The sequence below is a fragment of the Pyxicephalus adspersus genome, chromosome 3, assembly GCF_032062135.1.
Source record: "Pyxicephalus adspersus chromosome 3, UCB_Pads_2.0, whole genome shotgun sequence".
Lineage (NCBI taxonomy): Eukaryota > Metazoa > Chordata > Amphibia > Anura > Pyxicephalidae > Pyxicephalus > Pyxicephalus adspersus.
The window spans coordinates 33,517,424-33,533,277 of NC_092860.1; the positions used below are offsets into that span (position 1 = coordinate 33,517,424).

A 15,854-nucleotide genomic window follows, 5' to 3' on the forward strand; every position below is an offset into this window, starting at 1 on the left:
CTTTTACTGGAATTTTCAGTTGTGAGAAGGGACACATCTGGCCAGCTGATTTTTATTAAAAGCAGGGGATGAGAGAGATAGAGAAAGAGAGACAGAGAACCGAGATGGGAGAAATATAATTTGTACACTGAGTAAAGTGGAATTATGAATTGCCTTTTGGATGTGAGCAAATGTGTATTTAGGGATTTTAAGAAAAGAATTAGAAAAAGAAAACCCTTACACTGCACCGTTGTTAAAAAAAATCCAGAATATGTGTGTAACTAACTCTGATAATTTGATATGCAGTGGATTGTAGGAAGATAATATAAAAGCATATTAGGGTAATTATATTAGCAGTAATAAAGTCCTGCTTTAGGACATGTAGCTACTATACACATCAGGAAACTGGTTTACTAAAAGAGTAGAGACTGTTAACAACCTGAAAGTTAGACTGAACTTTGATTCCTGCTTTATTGCAGAATGAACTCCTGCATGCATGATCGAGATCAACACAGGGAAGAAGAAAAGAAAGAACATGGCAGCGCCTGCAATGGAACTGGGACAGGTGAGTTACTATTTAAAAAATTGTGACCTAGCAGGTAATGTCACCTGTCCCTTCTGCAATAAAGGGCATATCTTGTTCCATTTTTTTTTTAATTTTTGGGTTTTAGTTCCGCTTTAAAGCAAAGCTGTATTTACTTGAATTCCTAATAAAAACCAGATAGAATTATAAAAATCAAGACTTTTTCATGGACCGTAGAATGACTGGCTTGAACACAGTTTCAGCTGCCTTACCAATAAACTTTGCACCCCTTTAGTGATTTACCCTTCGTGTGTTAAATGTTAATGCCGCCCAAACACTTTTTAAATAATTGTAACCACTTTCAACCAGCTTTTAACCACATGAATAACAAAAAAGCGCAGTCAATTGTGCATTAAAAGAAGTGGTAATGTGGGAGAAATAATCATAGGTCTCTGTACTTACATTTGATGTCATAAATGTGAACTACAATGCTGAACAATGACTCATGCTACAGTTGTTTTCCATATTTGTTTATTTAAAAGGTATATATTTTGGGAAATGTGAATAAAGGCTTTTATCTATTCAGCTGGATCTTCTTTAATTTTTTGAAAAGGTTCTGTCTCAGATCATTTATTTAGTAAACCTCCCAATATATATTCGCCAAGAGTATTTCCACACAATGGAACAATATGGAATTTAAGAAGCTGCGAGTGAAAACCTTAAACACAAATATTTTGTCAACAAGTATAAGAGCCAGTTAAACTGAAGATATACTACCAAAACATGTCCAATTAAGGATTATTCTTATGACGAAGAGAGAATAATATGCACCAATGTTTGACAGCTAGAAACCTCTGGGACTCTCCTAGACAATTTTATGTGTGTATACGTGATATCATTGAAGGTTTTGGTCCAAATGTTTAATGGGTCTCAAAGTAAAACTAAAAAATAGTTCTAGAAAAGAGGTTCGAGGTCTACCACATTATAGTTTTCACATGAACTTCAGATGTTTCCACAAACTTAACACTTGTTAAGGCGATGTATACATTGCCAACCACTTGCCAAACAGTTGACAAGTGAAACATCAGTTTTATTTCTACATGAATGTGGTTCAGCAAACTTGGAATGTTAGCCAGTCCCAGAATAAATGGCAACCCCAGCCATTATCAAATACAAATATTAATGCATAACTTCAGAGTTATGTCATTTCAAGTTTACTGTTACAATCAGCAAGCCCTCTCGATGGGCCTGATTTATTAAAACTCCAAGGCTGGAGAGGATACACTTTCATCAGTGAAGCTGGGTGATCCAGCAAACCTGGAATGGGTTTCTTCAAAGTATTTGCTATTTGCTAGCAAACTTTTTGAATCCTGGACCAGACCCATTCCAGGTTTGCAGGATCACCCAGATTCACTAATGAAAGTGTATCCTCTCCAGCCTTAAAGAGCTCTATTAAATCAGGGCCAATATGAGCTCAAATCGAATAGCGTTAAAAAATAAAAGATACAGGAAGCAACCTTCCTAATCTTTTTTTAATAGCAGAAGAGTCAGTAGTTATTGGGAGGTTCAGCTACATTAATAGGGTGAGTCACGGAGAAGCTGACAGGCACTATTTCCACATAAAAGGTCTATTTCCAAGCTTTCACACAACATACTACACTTTCCAGGAACAAAACAAACTGGAAGACAAAGTGGAAAATATGAGTCCAGTGTTTGATTACCTGTGCACTATCATGATATTTCTTAAAGCTGAACTCTGATTTCACTACATAAAATAAGGTTTTTATAGTGTGCAATAAAAGCTGCATATAATCATATTGAACATGTTTTTGTTACTGGCTGATGGGCATCCAGTATCATTTTGTTCTTTTCATACTGTTACATAGTAACAAATAAAAATATACGGTTTTTCAAAATAGAAGCTAATTTCTGCTTGCGCCAATGGTTTGTGATTCTTTTGCTGCATTATCAAGTACGCATTTATACGTTTCCAAATAGTGGAAGACCAAAATTTTCATCAAGGCGCAGAATAAAACTGACTTTACAAAGCATGGCTGCAATCCAAACATTTTCAGTCCACACCTTTGATGAGTTCCGCTCAGATATAAAATCTTCCACAGGGACATGATAGCATAGATTTGTCTCAAAAGCCTCAATTATTCGATTGCAAGAATTGTGTGCTGTCCCCGCTGACCCTGATGAGATTTTCCCTTTGTCTAGGTTACAATGAAACGATGAAAAGAAAATTGTTTAGTTTCTGTAGGCAACTCAAAAAGTTTTATCTATTTTTATGCTTTATGCTTCTTACAGACTTTCTTAAATCTTACAAACGTAAGATTTATACCTCGAAAGTAAGTATTTATAAATTGATCAGAATCTATACATTGTGTTTTTTTCATTTAGACAATCAATCAACATGGAATGTTACACACCCTTTATATGAGAGGGGTTTGTTAGCTAGGTATGTTCAGAACAATTTGATACAAAATATTTTTTTTTTCCTATAGTTCATCAAACTATTTTTTTGATGGCTTCACAAAAGTAAAAAAAAAGGAATTCCACTTGATTGCTATAGGTTTTCATTGGAATCATGAATTTAATCACATACAGTGTTAAACAGTTGCCATTGGTGTCTGAATTAGTTAGACTGTAAACAACTACTCTTCTCTTACTGAGCTTTACTTAGGAAGGTCAGGTTTTGTAGTTCACAGAAGATAGCGGGTGGACTTGACAACATTTTTGTTCAGTGCTACAAGGACATAGTATTCTGGCAAGATCAGTGTCAATTTTTCTGTACTTGCAGAAAAAGTACGTAACCTGAAAAAATATAGAACCCACCGGGCCTGATTTATTAAAGCTCTCTAAGACCGGAAAGGATACATTTTCATCAGTGAAGCTGGGTGATTCAGCAATCCTGGAGTGTCAAACTCAAATACACAGTGGGCCAAAATTAAAAAATTAGACAAAGTTGTGGGCCAAACTTGAAACTGAAATAGCACCGCTACTACAATTCCCTGCGTCAAGAAAACAGTCTAATGTGGGGCTTAATGTTATGAGCGGCTGGAACTCCCTCTTCACTGAAATAGCACCACTACTACAATTCCCTGCGTCTATAGAACAGTCCAATGCAGGGCCATGCATAGGCAGAGAGGCTGCTGATCTATAGACGCGAGAGATGGCGCTACTACATTTCCATAAAACAGTCCAATGCGGAGCAACACATAGGCAGAGGGGCCACTGGTCTATAGACATGAGTGATGCCGGGAATTGTAGTAGCGGCGCTATTTCAATGCAGCGGCAGGCCAGCTACAATTCATATTTAGGATTCCTTTGGGGGACAAAAAAAAAGGACAAATTTGGCTCGCAGGACAGAGTTTGACACCCCTGTTCTAACCTTTCTCATTTGATTAAACTATGATTTTGTTTTTGGCTATGTCTGGTTGAGGAGATTTCTTTCATTTCTGACCCTTAGAGGAAGAAAGTGGAAATTTTCCCAATAGAGAATAAAAACTAAAAGATGCTCTGACCCTTCTCCACAACAAAAAAAGGTTTACGGTATCAGAGGCATTGATTGATCTTCCCCAAATATGTAGAGGTGCTGATATGCTGCTGATTAATATTAAACTGAATTTCTTACACAAGGGACAGCTGGTTGAAATGTTTCATACTAACAACAAGGTCACTTTAGACTGTCACACACAATAAGTACAAATGGAAATGATTCATAACTTGAAATTCAGAAAATTGCTAACACATAACAATATACCAAAACATATTCCATGACAACACTGTTTTACAAAGTTAATTTGATTCATCTTGAATAAATGTAAAACATTCACAGCATGCATTTGATCCAGATACTTGTGGTCTTCATTCTTCCTGGCATTGATACAGTTATGTAGTAGAATACCCCCGTGCTACAGTTACAGCTCACAAAGGCAACTTTCCATTCTGGAATGAATGTGTGAATATATAAATAGCTATTTTAATTCAGTAGTGGGAATCCCCCCTTTTATCAGCAGTTGGTGACCACAATGGCAGGTGTTACTTGCCAGGCATTTGGTATAGCTGTAAGCTAGCTGTATAGCTAAAATACTGTCTGCTATTTATCCATTTAGATAGATATAAAGCTTATATTAAGGTTTTATAAATACCTTCAGCCAATTTGTATCCTCTCTTTTTAATAGGGTGACAACTAGCACCTAAAACTGAAGCATGGTGGTCACTCCATTGCAATCAATGCCCCCTGTTGGCTGACTGAGAGCTTCTTGATTGGTTGATTGACTTCCAGCAGTAGCAGTCACTTCTACAGGACAATTTGGCCTGTTACAGAAACAATAATGGATCTAGTGGCAGGATCAACATGTGATAAATCTAAGTTATGGAGGGCAAAGAAGAATAAACACATAGCAGTGTTTATTCTTCTTTCCATTGCTATTGCAAGACTACATTACATATCTAATGTTATATTTGTCCTTAGCTATGCTTTATCAATACATTTTTTCACTGTAAGTTTCTTTTTATGGCATCAGTTTGTACTTTTAAAGAATATCCAGTGTCTAATATAAATGCTTTTTTTTTACCTCCTATTTCATTTCATAATGACAACAAAAATAAAGAATACCAAAGATAATATAATAATTAAGAAGTACTGAACAGAAAACAAAAAGCAAATTCAGTTTACTTGTTGCATAGAAACTTAGAATAAAGTAGTATTGTTGGTTTATTGGTCTTTAACTTGTCTCCCCCAATCAGATCAACTTGGTCAGGTTGATCACACCACAGGCCACTTTTTCTGAATGAGATGTGCATGGAGTTGTGGTAGAAAATAATATCTACTCTACATTATAAATGAGCCTCCAAAGGTCCTGATCTGGATATTTATGTAAACTGAGTTCCTGCCCAATAGGATCTTACTTTTGTGAAAATTAAAATACATACATTTATCAGTAATTTGCTATTTTAAATGCAAGTTTTTACAAACCTAAAAAAACATACATCTGTGTAAACTCTAGGTCCCTATGTTAACTTACAAATCTGCTGGTCGGAACCTTTAACCTTATTGAAAGATGTGCACAGACTACCATAGCACATATTCCTTTTTTAAAAGTAAAAGAGGGGCAGGGGCAGGACTTCGAATGATTTCTGCCCTATTGATATTTCCTAGGACAAAACATTAAAAACCAGGGAAAGCCCTGCAAATCTAAGATACCCAGCACTAATAATTACATACACTAGCACTGCTGAGGTTTTGTATTTGAAGCTGTGGATACTTTCACTGTTCAGGTACCTGTAAACATGACCAGGTTACTAAAGATCTCCTGAGCACACATAGCACCAAAAGGATAATAAAACATTGAAGTAATATTACATTGATAGTACCTTCTGTATTTACAACCCATGGAAGGAAGGCAGATTTGTAGGCACATGTGTTGTTTTCAAAGGTGCAAGATCCTTCGGAGACAGTGGCCCCTTTAGCAAACTGCAAACCTGCCAACAAAAAGAAAGTTCAGTTCATCACAGCCGTTGAGCAGCATGGAAATTACTGTAAAGAGGGGAACAGTTTAATGAAGTGCATGAAAAGCTTGCCAAATGCTTAGCAACTGGGAAGTCAGATTCCAATTCATTTTTGTACCAACTGAGTTCAGGATTCAGGCACCACAAACAAAGAAAAGGTCATAAAAAAGACTGAAAGTGAATAATAAACATACTGCCTTATTCACCACAAAACATAGTAATATATGCTAATATAATGCACAGGTCTCAAAGCATACATAAAAAGCAATAAATGCTTGAGTGAGTGTAATGCTGAATGTATATAAAACTCCACATGTCCCTATTGCAAAATTTCCTTATTACTGTTTCAGTAACATATACAAATTGTAGATTATACCTGTGTCACCATGACAAATACCAGGAATAAATCTTCCCAGCAGGGACACAGAAACCAATAAAATCCTAGCAGCGGTTCTAATATATAAAATACTTTTCAACAAACTAACATTGACAAAATATCCCAACACACTGCAAAGAGACACAAGATCCCTATGGGTGCCCTAGATACAAAATGATAGGGTTCTTTCGTTCTGTAAACGCTATAAAACGCTGCAGCGTTATCATTCATGGCCCCTGGAAGAAAGCATGCTTGACTCAAAGGTGCATTTCTTTACACTGCTTTCTAGTTTTTATGGGTCTGTAAAGATCCCTGTGTACCAAGCTATGATTAAATCAACTCAAAATTTTGATGGGGTATGGAGTACCAACATTTATTGTATGTGGAGATGGAGCCACACTGTACACACATTTGCTGCTATCCACAAAATTAATTGCAACAAAAGCAACATTTATCTATAGCAGATATGTTCAATTATGCTCATCATTTTTGTCTATAGGATTTGCTTTTTTTTCTTTCTTTTTTTTTGGTGGATGGGGTATAATTAGATTATTACTTTATTTTATTCATTTTTTTATCACTATGCATATTTTTTATGGGTGTGATTAAAATTGGATGAAAGGAACTATGACCCATTTTAAACCCACTGCACCCTTAGAAACCACCAATACCAAATGCATTTCACCAACATATTTACCTTTAATGAAATCTCACACCTTTTGCCTAAATTATAGGAAAACGGAATCTGTTATCAGCAGTCATTGTTGAAATTAAAATGATAAAACTCACAAAATAAAGTCTTCCAAATTATAGATAGAATAATATTTACACATAACAAATACTAGAAGTACTAAAGGTAAGTATTACAGTGCTGTCCGCCTTTTTCCACCATCTAAAGTAAAAGACAGCCAAAGGTTACATAATAATAGCAAAGATACACATTGGACAATTCAAATCCCTATTGATTTTCTTTTTGTTAAGAACATTAATAAAAATTCTATTAGGGCAGTGCAGTTATTGGGGCTAAGGGATTTTGTTGCTTGATATGCAGCTATGGAGACAAACAAGGGAACCAATCCAAAAAAGTATAAATAAAAGACAAACTGTGAAGACCTTCGACTGTGCTGTTCTCCCTGCATCTCAAAACTACAATTATATTCATCTGTTGGTTGATGCATCATAAATTCCAGACCCGTGAAATAACACAGGAAAAGTTTATAGGACATTACAGGCTATTTTTAGGCTTTAATTAAAAACTTTAAGCATACCTAAACTCAGAAATTTCACTTTACATAAAAGGGTAGACAACCCTTTTATGTGAGGTAAAAATTCTGTTGTTTGTTTTTTAAGTGCAACACCCTTTAAAAAAAAAAAAAGGGTGCAGCCCAGCCTAGGCGATCAAGAATGAATGGGAGCACAAAGACTCCCGGGATACCTACATCACGGATCCTGGGAGACTCTTGGGTGCTCCTTCTGCACATGCCCAAGCATCTCGGGCATGAGCAGAAGGAGCTTTTTTGCGCAAAGAGAATAATTTGCAGATCCCACGCATGCGACCCAGGCGCGGGATCGGGAGACGTAGGATGAAGAACCTGGAAGAAAAGGCAAAGATGGCGGCGACCGGAGTGCCGTCTCCTGGACGGATGCCGGAAGAACACGAGACCTGATGCAAGACACCCCCGGATGGATCCGACTTCCCTGTGGGATTGAAGGTAAGTCTTATTTTTTTGGCACTTTTTAGTTTAGTTCCTCTTTAACCTTTTTTTTGTCTATTAGTTTTTCTTAAGCTTATTTTAGTGTTGTATAACAATGATAAATAAGTGAGATCTTCCATCAATTTCTTTGTTTTAATTGCTTTACATATGAACCAAGATCAATACTGTCATTTTTGTATACCTATGAAACAGCCCTTCATCTTAAACATTGCTTTTGGTTAACACAACTAACTAACACAACTTGTTTGAATAAAAAATGCAGCAACAAGAAAAGACTACATTGCCTGCAGTTCGAATGCAGATCAATAGAGTTTGCTGCATCCAAGTGCACAGAAAGTTAAAAGCAGCCTATGCATCGCCATATATACTGCTCATTTATAGTCAACTTGATATTGCTGACCTGCATTTGGAGTGCATTACAAATGCACAAAGAATGCAGTAAACCACTTCATACCCAAGCTGTGCTGTTGATGCTTCAATGGTTGTGTTGTCTGGCAGGAATGCCTGGATAATAAATCAAGTTGCATAAGTTTGAAGGGGAAATATAGGGGTCATATCTCCAACAGAGGCACAGAGCAATTAAATAGTTAAGTGATGGGACAGTTTCCCCCTTTCCTTCTAAAGCTACGTACACACTTCCAATTATTATCGTTGGAAAACGAACGACGAACGATCCTGCACGATATCTACGAACGATCGTATAGCACCGATCCTGCACATAGAGATAACGACACGATCGTTCGTAGATATTGTACACACAATAGATACGATCGTTTGAACGATAGAGGAACTATGTGCACGACAGGAAAGTGAACGAATGTTCGTTCATTACGCATGCTCAGCCCATGGACGATCAACGAACGACCGTACACACGAACGATGTTCAACGATCGTCGTCCAATCCGATCCGCCGGTCCGGTCGTTCGTTTCCAGCGACTTTCCTCGTTCGTCGGCGTCGTTGGTTACTTTTTTACGAACGATTTTTTGCCCAATCGATCGTTCGTCGTTCGATTGGAACGATAAAAATTGGAAGTGTGTACGCACCTTAAGTGAAACACGGCAACATTAAAGCGGAAGTAAACTAAAAAAAAATTTAAAAAGTAACTCACCTTTACTTACACAGATTTGTCCAGAGGTTTTCTGGATTGGGTCCCGCGTCGTCCAGTTATCTACCTATGTTCCGGTGCGGAGAAAGGCTGGATGCCGCCATTTTTTTTCTTGTCTTCTGGCTTTTGGCTACGTCACTTGGTCTCGCAGTGCACAGGCTCGAAATTGTCTGCTGAAAATGGGGAAAAAAGAGCGCTGATCCCACTGTGCATCCTGAGATTTGTTTTTTTTTTCCCATTGAAGAAAAATCTCCTGCGCATGCCTGATCTCAGCCAGGAGTCTCCTGGGATGCATGACGTATGCCACAGCATTGAATGGGATGCCAGATTATGGGTATTATTACCCATATTATTTATATATCATTATTCTCCAGTGTTTATGGATCTTTATAGCGTGCAGGAACCATTTAAATACCTGTCTTTAGGGAACCCCTGCTATAATTAATATATCCACAGCTCCCAGTACAAGAGCATGGTCATTCCACCCTTACAGATAGCCAAAAAGTTAATTGGTGTCACTTAAACTGATCTGAGAGGAACCAACTGCTTATTACTCAAGGAACCCCTAGCAACTTCTGGAGGAACCCTGGTTGAGAAACACTGCTCTAGGGGACCATAATAAATCTGATTATGCTGCCCATTGCAGGGAAAAGAAAAACATTTTTGAAATAGCTAATAACACAGACTGTTGGAACTGCTACATTACAAACTTAAAAGATGGAAAGGTTAATTTAATAAGCCATCTGCAAAAAAAATATTTATGTTTTTGAAACTTTTTGTTTGCATTCATACTCACTTACCATTTTATCAAGAAAAAAAATAATTGGTTAAATAAAAACAAGGACTAAAATCTGTACAGTGAAATGAATCATGATGCATGAACCTTAATGGCCCGGTCTGTCATGCTTGGGATAATCTTGCAATCTTCTACACCTCATAAATCCACACTAGGACTGTTTCTTGTCAGTCTGTTCTTTGTTATGCTGTAAAAAGTTAAGTGCGTTTTTGGAAGGTGAAACTAAATGAGTTAGAATAGTAGAGCTTGCTTATTACTTTAGCTGCATTTTCCATCCTTTTGTGCTCCAATCTTCTATATCTGATAGGTGAAATATATTATACATACTTAACTACCCTGCTGCGCATACCCAGAGAAAAAAATTTGGGTTCTTGCTCTTAACAAATCATAGCTATAGTTGTGGTCACTTCTGACAGTCTCACTTAAAAAAAATCTCAATTAAAAAATTCATCCAGTGACCTCTTCACTAGTCAGTCAAAAGCCACAATCAAAACCTTTCCTTTGATTTTTGCTGATGTTCTAAACTTATTTATGGATGAGGCTCTGTTTTTTTGAAAAGTATCTGTGTGGACCATTCCTTCTTCATTATTTTAAGTTATGTATTTTTTTCATAAAGGCCCTTTTCTTTTCCCAGCGTTTCTGGTAGCTCTCATTGCTCAGGTTGTTGTTCAGATGGTAATGGCTATTTCACTTCATAACGCTTTTGATTTTGGTGTTTTGGTAAAAAATATACTTCCGTTACTTCTGTTGTTCTGTGCCTCTGCATTTTTTCAACTCAGGCAGACATATATTCCTGTCCTAGTAGAAGGTTCCCATGTTGTAGGCTTTAATTAGAAGCAAAAACTTTCATTCTTCCAAAGATTTGAATGTTTTTCTGGTCAGGCTTCCTTTCAATCCATAGCTTAAATAGAATATTACGGTTTTCTTCTGCGGGAAAGCACTTTTTGAGATAGCAGGCTGCCAAACTTTCTTTACCCCATTATAATTTGTCATATCCACATCAAAAAGCAAGCTTTTGCCATTTTTGCATAGTGTAGTAATTCTTTCTGCAATACCTTTTTGATCCTGAGTGTATGGTACCATAGTCCTTTTATGCATGCTGATCTTCATCTATTTGTTTCTGGATCCTTGTGTCCAATATGAAGGTGCCAGGTGTGAATGCAATTCAAATGCTCTTCTTCTTTGACAGTATTACCAGCTTCACTGCTCTTCAACTAATACAGTTCATCTGCGATTTTTCCTTTAGCTAGTTTGTGGATTCCTTTGGTCATAATACAGTTGTTATCTATGAATGTCACTACATTATATACCATGACATGAACTGAATCTAAGTAGGGGAGCATAAATCTGACTTTTTTTTGTAGCCTCTTTGAATTACTTGCATGTTTATCAGCACCCCAGCATGGAAAACTACTCCACAATCACAGATCTGGACTTGGCTGTCAAACTTACAGATAACCCCTACAGGCAACAGCAGCTCTCTCTATGGGCTTGATTTATTAAATCTCTCCAAGGCTGGAATGGATACACTTTAATCAGTGAAGCTAGATGATCCAGCAATCCTGGAATGGATCTGGTCAAGAATTAAAAACATGTGCTAACAAACAGCAAATGACTTTAAAGAAATCCATTCCAGGTTTGCTGGATCACCCAGATTCACTGATGAAAGTGTATCCTCTCCTGCCTTGGAGAGCCCTATGTATGTGGGTCTGGGCTGTCATTTCGACAGCTGACATGGTTCTGTGTATCAGCAGCTGCCGGGACCTCAATGAACTTCCATATCATTCGGACTCCTTAATTGATAAGGTGGTCTAGGAAACTGCATTACCTTTTTAACTTGATTTCTAAATCATGTAACAAAAGAGCATATCATTAATTTTCAAAATATGAAAGGAAACATAAGACAGTGAGCATGATGACATCATTCTGCAAAGTAGTAGCCATGGCAGGTGGCCAAAAAGAAAATACCAATGAGGATATCATGCCAGCAAAGTCCCTAGAAGATTTAGGAAGCATGTGATTCTAACCAGCAACCATGCAAACCTAATTTAACTTTTATTATAGTGCCACTGAAGGAATCAAGCCCTACTGCCATACTTATATTTTTAAATTTACAAACTTTCAAATAAGGTGACTTTTACATTCACTAATTGTTAAAAGTTTTGTCTGACTTAGATAAAAAATTATAAAAAAATGGCACAGGAAATTGTTATTTCTGATGTGACTGTTTTTAAGAGGCTCCAAGGTTAACTCAAGTCACTGTATACTAGATGTTGGCTATGTATATATTTTATGGACTCCACTGTTGAGGTATTCTACCTATTCTATTCCTAGTTCTAAGGAGATGTGTAGTCCAAATTAGGACAGAAGATCACAGTGTCAATGTTGCTCCTCTTATACTATACTTATACTATAGAACAGGGCTGCCCACACTTTTTTGGCTTGCGAGCTACTTTTACAATGACCAAGTCAAAATGATTTACTAACAATAAAAACTTGGACTCCTGTGCGCGGTAGAGTTTATTTTGAAAAGCAGGGCCCCCGCGAGATCGGAATCCACCTGTTGGGCACCCCTGCTATAGAAGAACTTGTAAAGCTACGTACACACTTCATATATATATATATACACACATATATATATATATATATTCATATATATGTATATATATATATATATATATATATATATATATATATTCATATATATGTATATATATATATATATATATATGAATATATATATATATATATATATATTCATATATATATACACATACACTCACATACACAATATAGCCTGTATCGATCAAATGTTCGTTCATCGCGCATGCTCAGAACATGCACGATCACTGAATGTCCGTACACACGATAGATGGTCAACGATCGTCGTCCAATCCGATCCGCCAGTCCGGTCGTTCATTTCCAACGACTATCCTCCTTCGTCGGCGTCATTGGTTACTTTTTTTACAAACGATTTTTGGCCAATCGGTCGTTTGTCGTTCGTTCGTCGTTCATTTCCAACGATAAAAATTGGTGTGTACGCAGCTTAAGTAAATGTAATATATTACGTTTTTGTTTATGGGTTTAGATTAACTTTAAAGTTCAGTTAAAACCAGATAACACGGGGAGAATATGTAGATGGTGTCCTGGTCCAGTTATTATTAATAATAATAATAAACAGTATTTATATAGTGAAAACATATTTCGCAGCGCTGTACAGTTCAAACCTTGGACCGTAGAGCTGCGAGAGTGCTGGCCAATAAGCCACAGCTTATCAGTCCTCATTCTGCAGCAGTTACACAGACAGACATAAAACCCTCCGCTCCAAAGCCATTCTCTGCTCTACTTAACTACTTTTGAGGAGTTCTGCCCAATTACTGTCTTGTAAACCAAAAGCAGGAAGTGAGGGTAAATCTCTGATATCATTCAGAAGCTGAGAGGGGGATCTAAGCCTCCCTATTACCTAACTAAAAAATAGCACATAATAGCAAAAAGTATTTTGCTATGCATAAACATTAGGAAGATAACTGACAAAAAATATTTTTGGACTATGATAACAACTCAAAGCACACTTCAAAAGACCCTGTAAATCTGCAGATGGAACATAAACAGAGCTGTCTGGGATCACTTATACAGGGAGAAGAACTACAAGAAACCAAAGCCAAAAATATGACAAGTCCTACAAGGCTGGAAGACTTTACCACTGTTGGAGACAAATTGTACTCAAGTATATCATAACAAATGTCACCATCTCTCTTAACCATATTGAAATGTAACAAACTCTAGTATGTCTAAATGTGAAAATTAAACATTTAAGGTAAAGCTGAAGTCCAGGAAAAACAGACATTCACTGCTAAATTACACATTGTAATTCTGCTTAGAATGACTTTTGGTTTGGATTTTACTGCAAATCAGTGAACTTTTTTTCCTACTAGACATAGTCAGTAGATATACTAGGCTTGTAGACTGGACAGTATGTGGGTATCACTGCAATACTGAGGTCATCATTCTACTCCCTCCTGTCAGCAATCTCTTGGTGTTAGATTGACAGCATTGTGCACAACAGAGTTAGTCTTCCAATGCATAAAGTTGAGCTCCAGGTATATATATATATATATATATATATATATATATATATATACTACTTTACTACTTTACTCACCAAAAACCTTTATAGCAATCTTGTAATTTACATGTGGCTAGGTGGGCACTATGAGGGTTAAAGCAGCAGTGCAGCTGAACTACAAAGTATTAGAGTGATCTTCCTGGCTGTAGTGTAGCAAACATGTGTAAATCACAAGAAAAGCTGAAGATTAAAATGGTTTCAATGACAGATAAAACTGAACATTTCAAATTTCTATTTAGCTGCTTTCCTGAAGTTGTGCCCTATCCCAAATACTAATATTAAATTATAACAAATAGAAAACATTTTTTTAGAGCTGGATGGCTGTTTTTTTGCTGTCTGTGTCCCTGTTATGGAGGAGTCACTGTTTCCCTGATCATTAATATCTGAGAATGCAAGTGAAGGTAAACCCAAAATATGAGTGGCTGCCAGAATACCAAGCTCACAAAAATATCCTTTCACCTCCTGTTAAATCTACAGAACAGGAAGAGAAGGTAAATCCACCTGATGAGACAGAGATGGGAAAATCTAACAGCAGTTTTATCTCACTTCTGCTCTAGCCAAGAAAACTTTAGATATACTTTAACTGCATTTAAGTAATAAATAACTAGATGAAAAGTTCTATATAATAATGAATAATTAATAAATGAATGAATGAAATAGATGCAATACAGTATAATTCAGCAAGTTATCATACAGCAGGGACCAGTGACATCTACACTTAGTATTTGAGGACTCTTTGTCCAGAAAATAAAAAATAAATGCAGCCAGTAAGCAAAATGGTAATACAATCAAGCACATCAGCCCCTGAGTTTAATCTGTAGGTGTCACTGCACTGTTTCTGCCTCTATGGTGAGCAAGAAAGAAAAAAAAACTTCATTCATCTAACTTAGATCAAATGTTCCCAGTCCTAAAAATGTGTCAGATAAAGAGACAGATTCATGCAATATGGGCAGACATTGGAATCATTCTGCATGCATCATCCAGATGACAGACAGCATGGAATGATCCTCACACAGCCTCACATATCACACTGCATTGCCTTTCTGTATGTTCCAGTCCTTCTATCACCCCTTATCAAGCACTAACCCCCAATCTAACTAAACCACAGCCTGGGGATTTTTTTACTGACTCCTAAAGTTTCCATGGCACTGGAGCTTTCACCTGATTTAACATTTCACACATTTCTTTGCAAGCTGTATAAGAAGTTTTGCTCAATGCACAAAGACACTTCAAGTAAGTGTGGTACTTACCTGCCAGGGAGAGCAGGAGGGGGAGAGCAGGGAACAAAGGCAGCATTGTCAGCACTGGGTACCACTGAGGGCACTACTAGCAGGGCTGCAGGATAGGCTGTGTGCATGGAGTGCAGCTGTCCCCCCTTGTGGAGGAAGGAAGGTGGGGAGTGAAAAGAAGGCTGAAGAAACAGACAAAGATCACTCAGGGGAGGGGGAAACCCTGACTCTGCTCCTCCTGACACTTCCCAGACATGCAAGGAGCAGTCATATCATACACTGCTCTTTTCTCTGTCTGTGAGGGGCTATAATGATATCACATATTCCACACTCATATATTATACTAACACAGAAAAGACATCATGTCTGCTCTGTCAGTGGTTTATCTATTCTCTGTATATACAGGAGATTATTACAAGAATTATGCAAACTACAAAGCTGTGATATTGCTAAACTTTGCACTACTTTTTTCTATCTCTCCCCTCTC

The 15,854-nt window shown here is 37.1% G+C and overlaps 1 protein-coding gene across 1 annotated transcript in view; it reads right to left on the bottom strand.

Annotated features, from left to right (window-relative positions):
- MAMDC2 (MAM domain containing 2) overlaps positions 1–15,553 on the bottom strand; it is a 53,545-nt gene extending 37,992 nt beyond the window's left edge. Inside the window, exons 1-2 of the mRNA XM_072404168.1 lie at positions 15,389–15,553; positions 5,885–5,992 (exon numbers count right to left, since the gene is read on the bottom strand). Of these exons, the coding sequence (XP_072260269.1) occupies positions 5,885–5,992; positions 15,389–15,434 (154 nt within the window). The 5' untranslated portion in view covers positions 15,435–15,553. The remainder of the gene's footprint in view (positions 1–5,884; positions 5,993–15,388) is intronic.
- Positions 15,554–15,854: the final 301 nt, after the last annotated feature.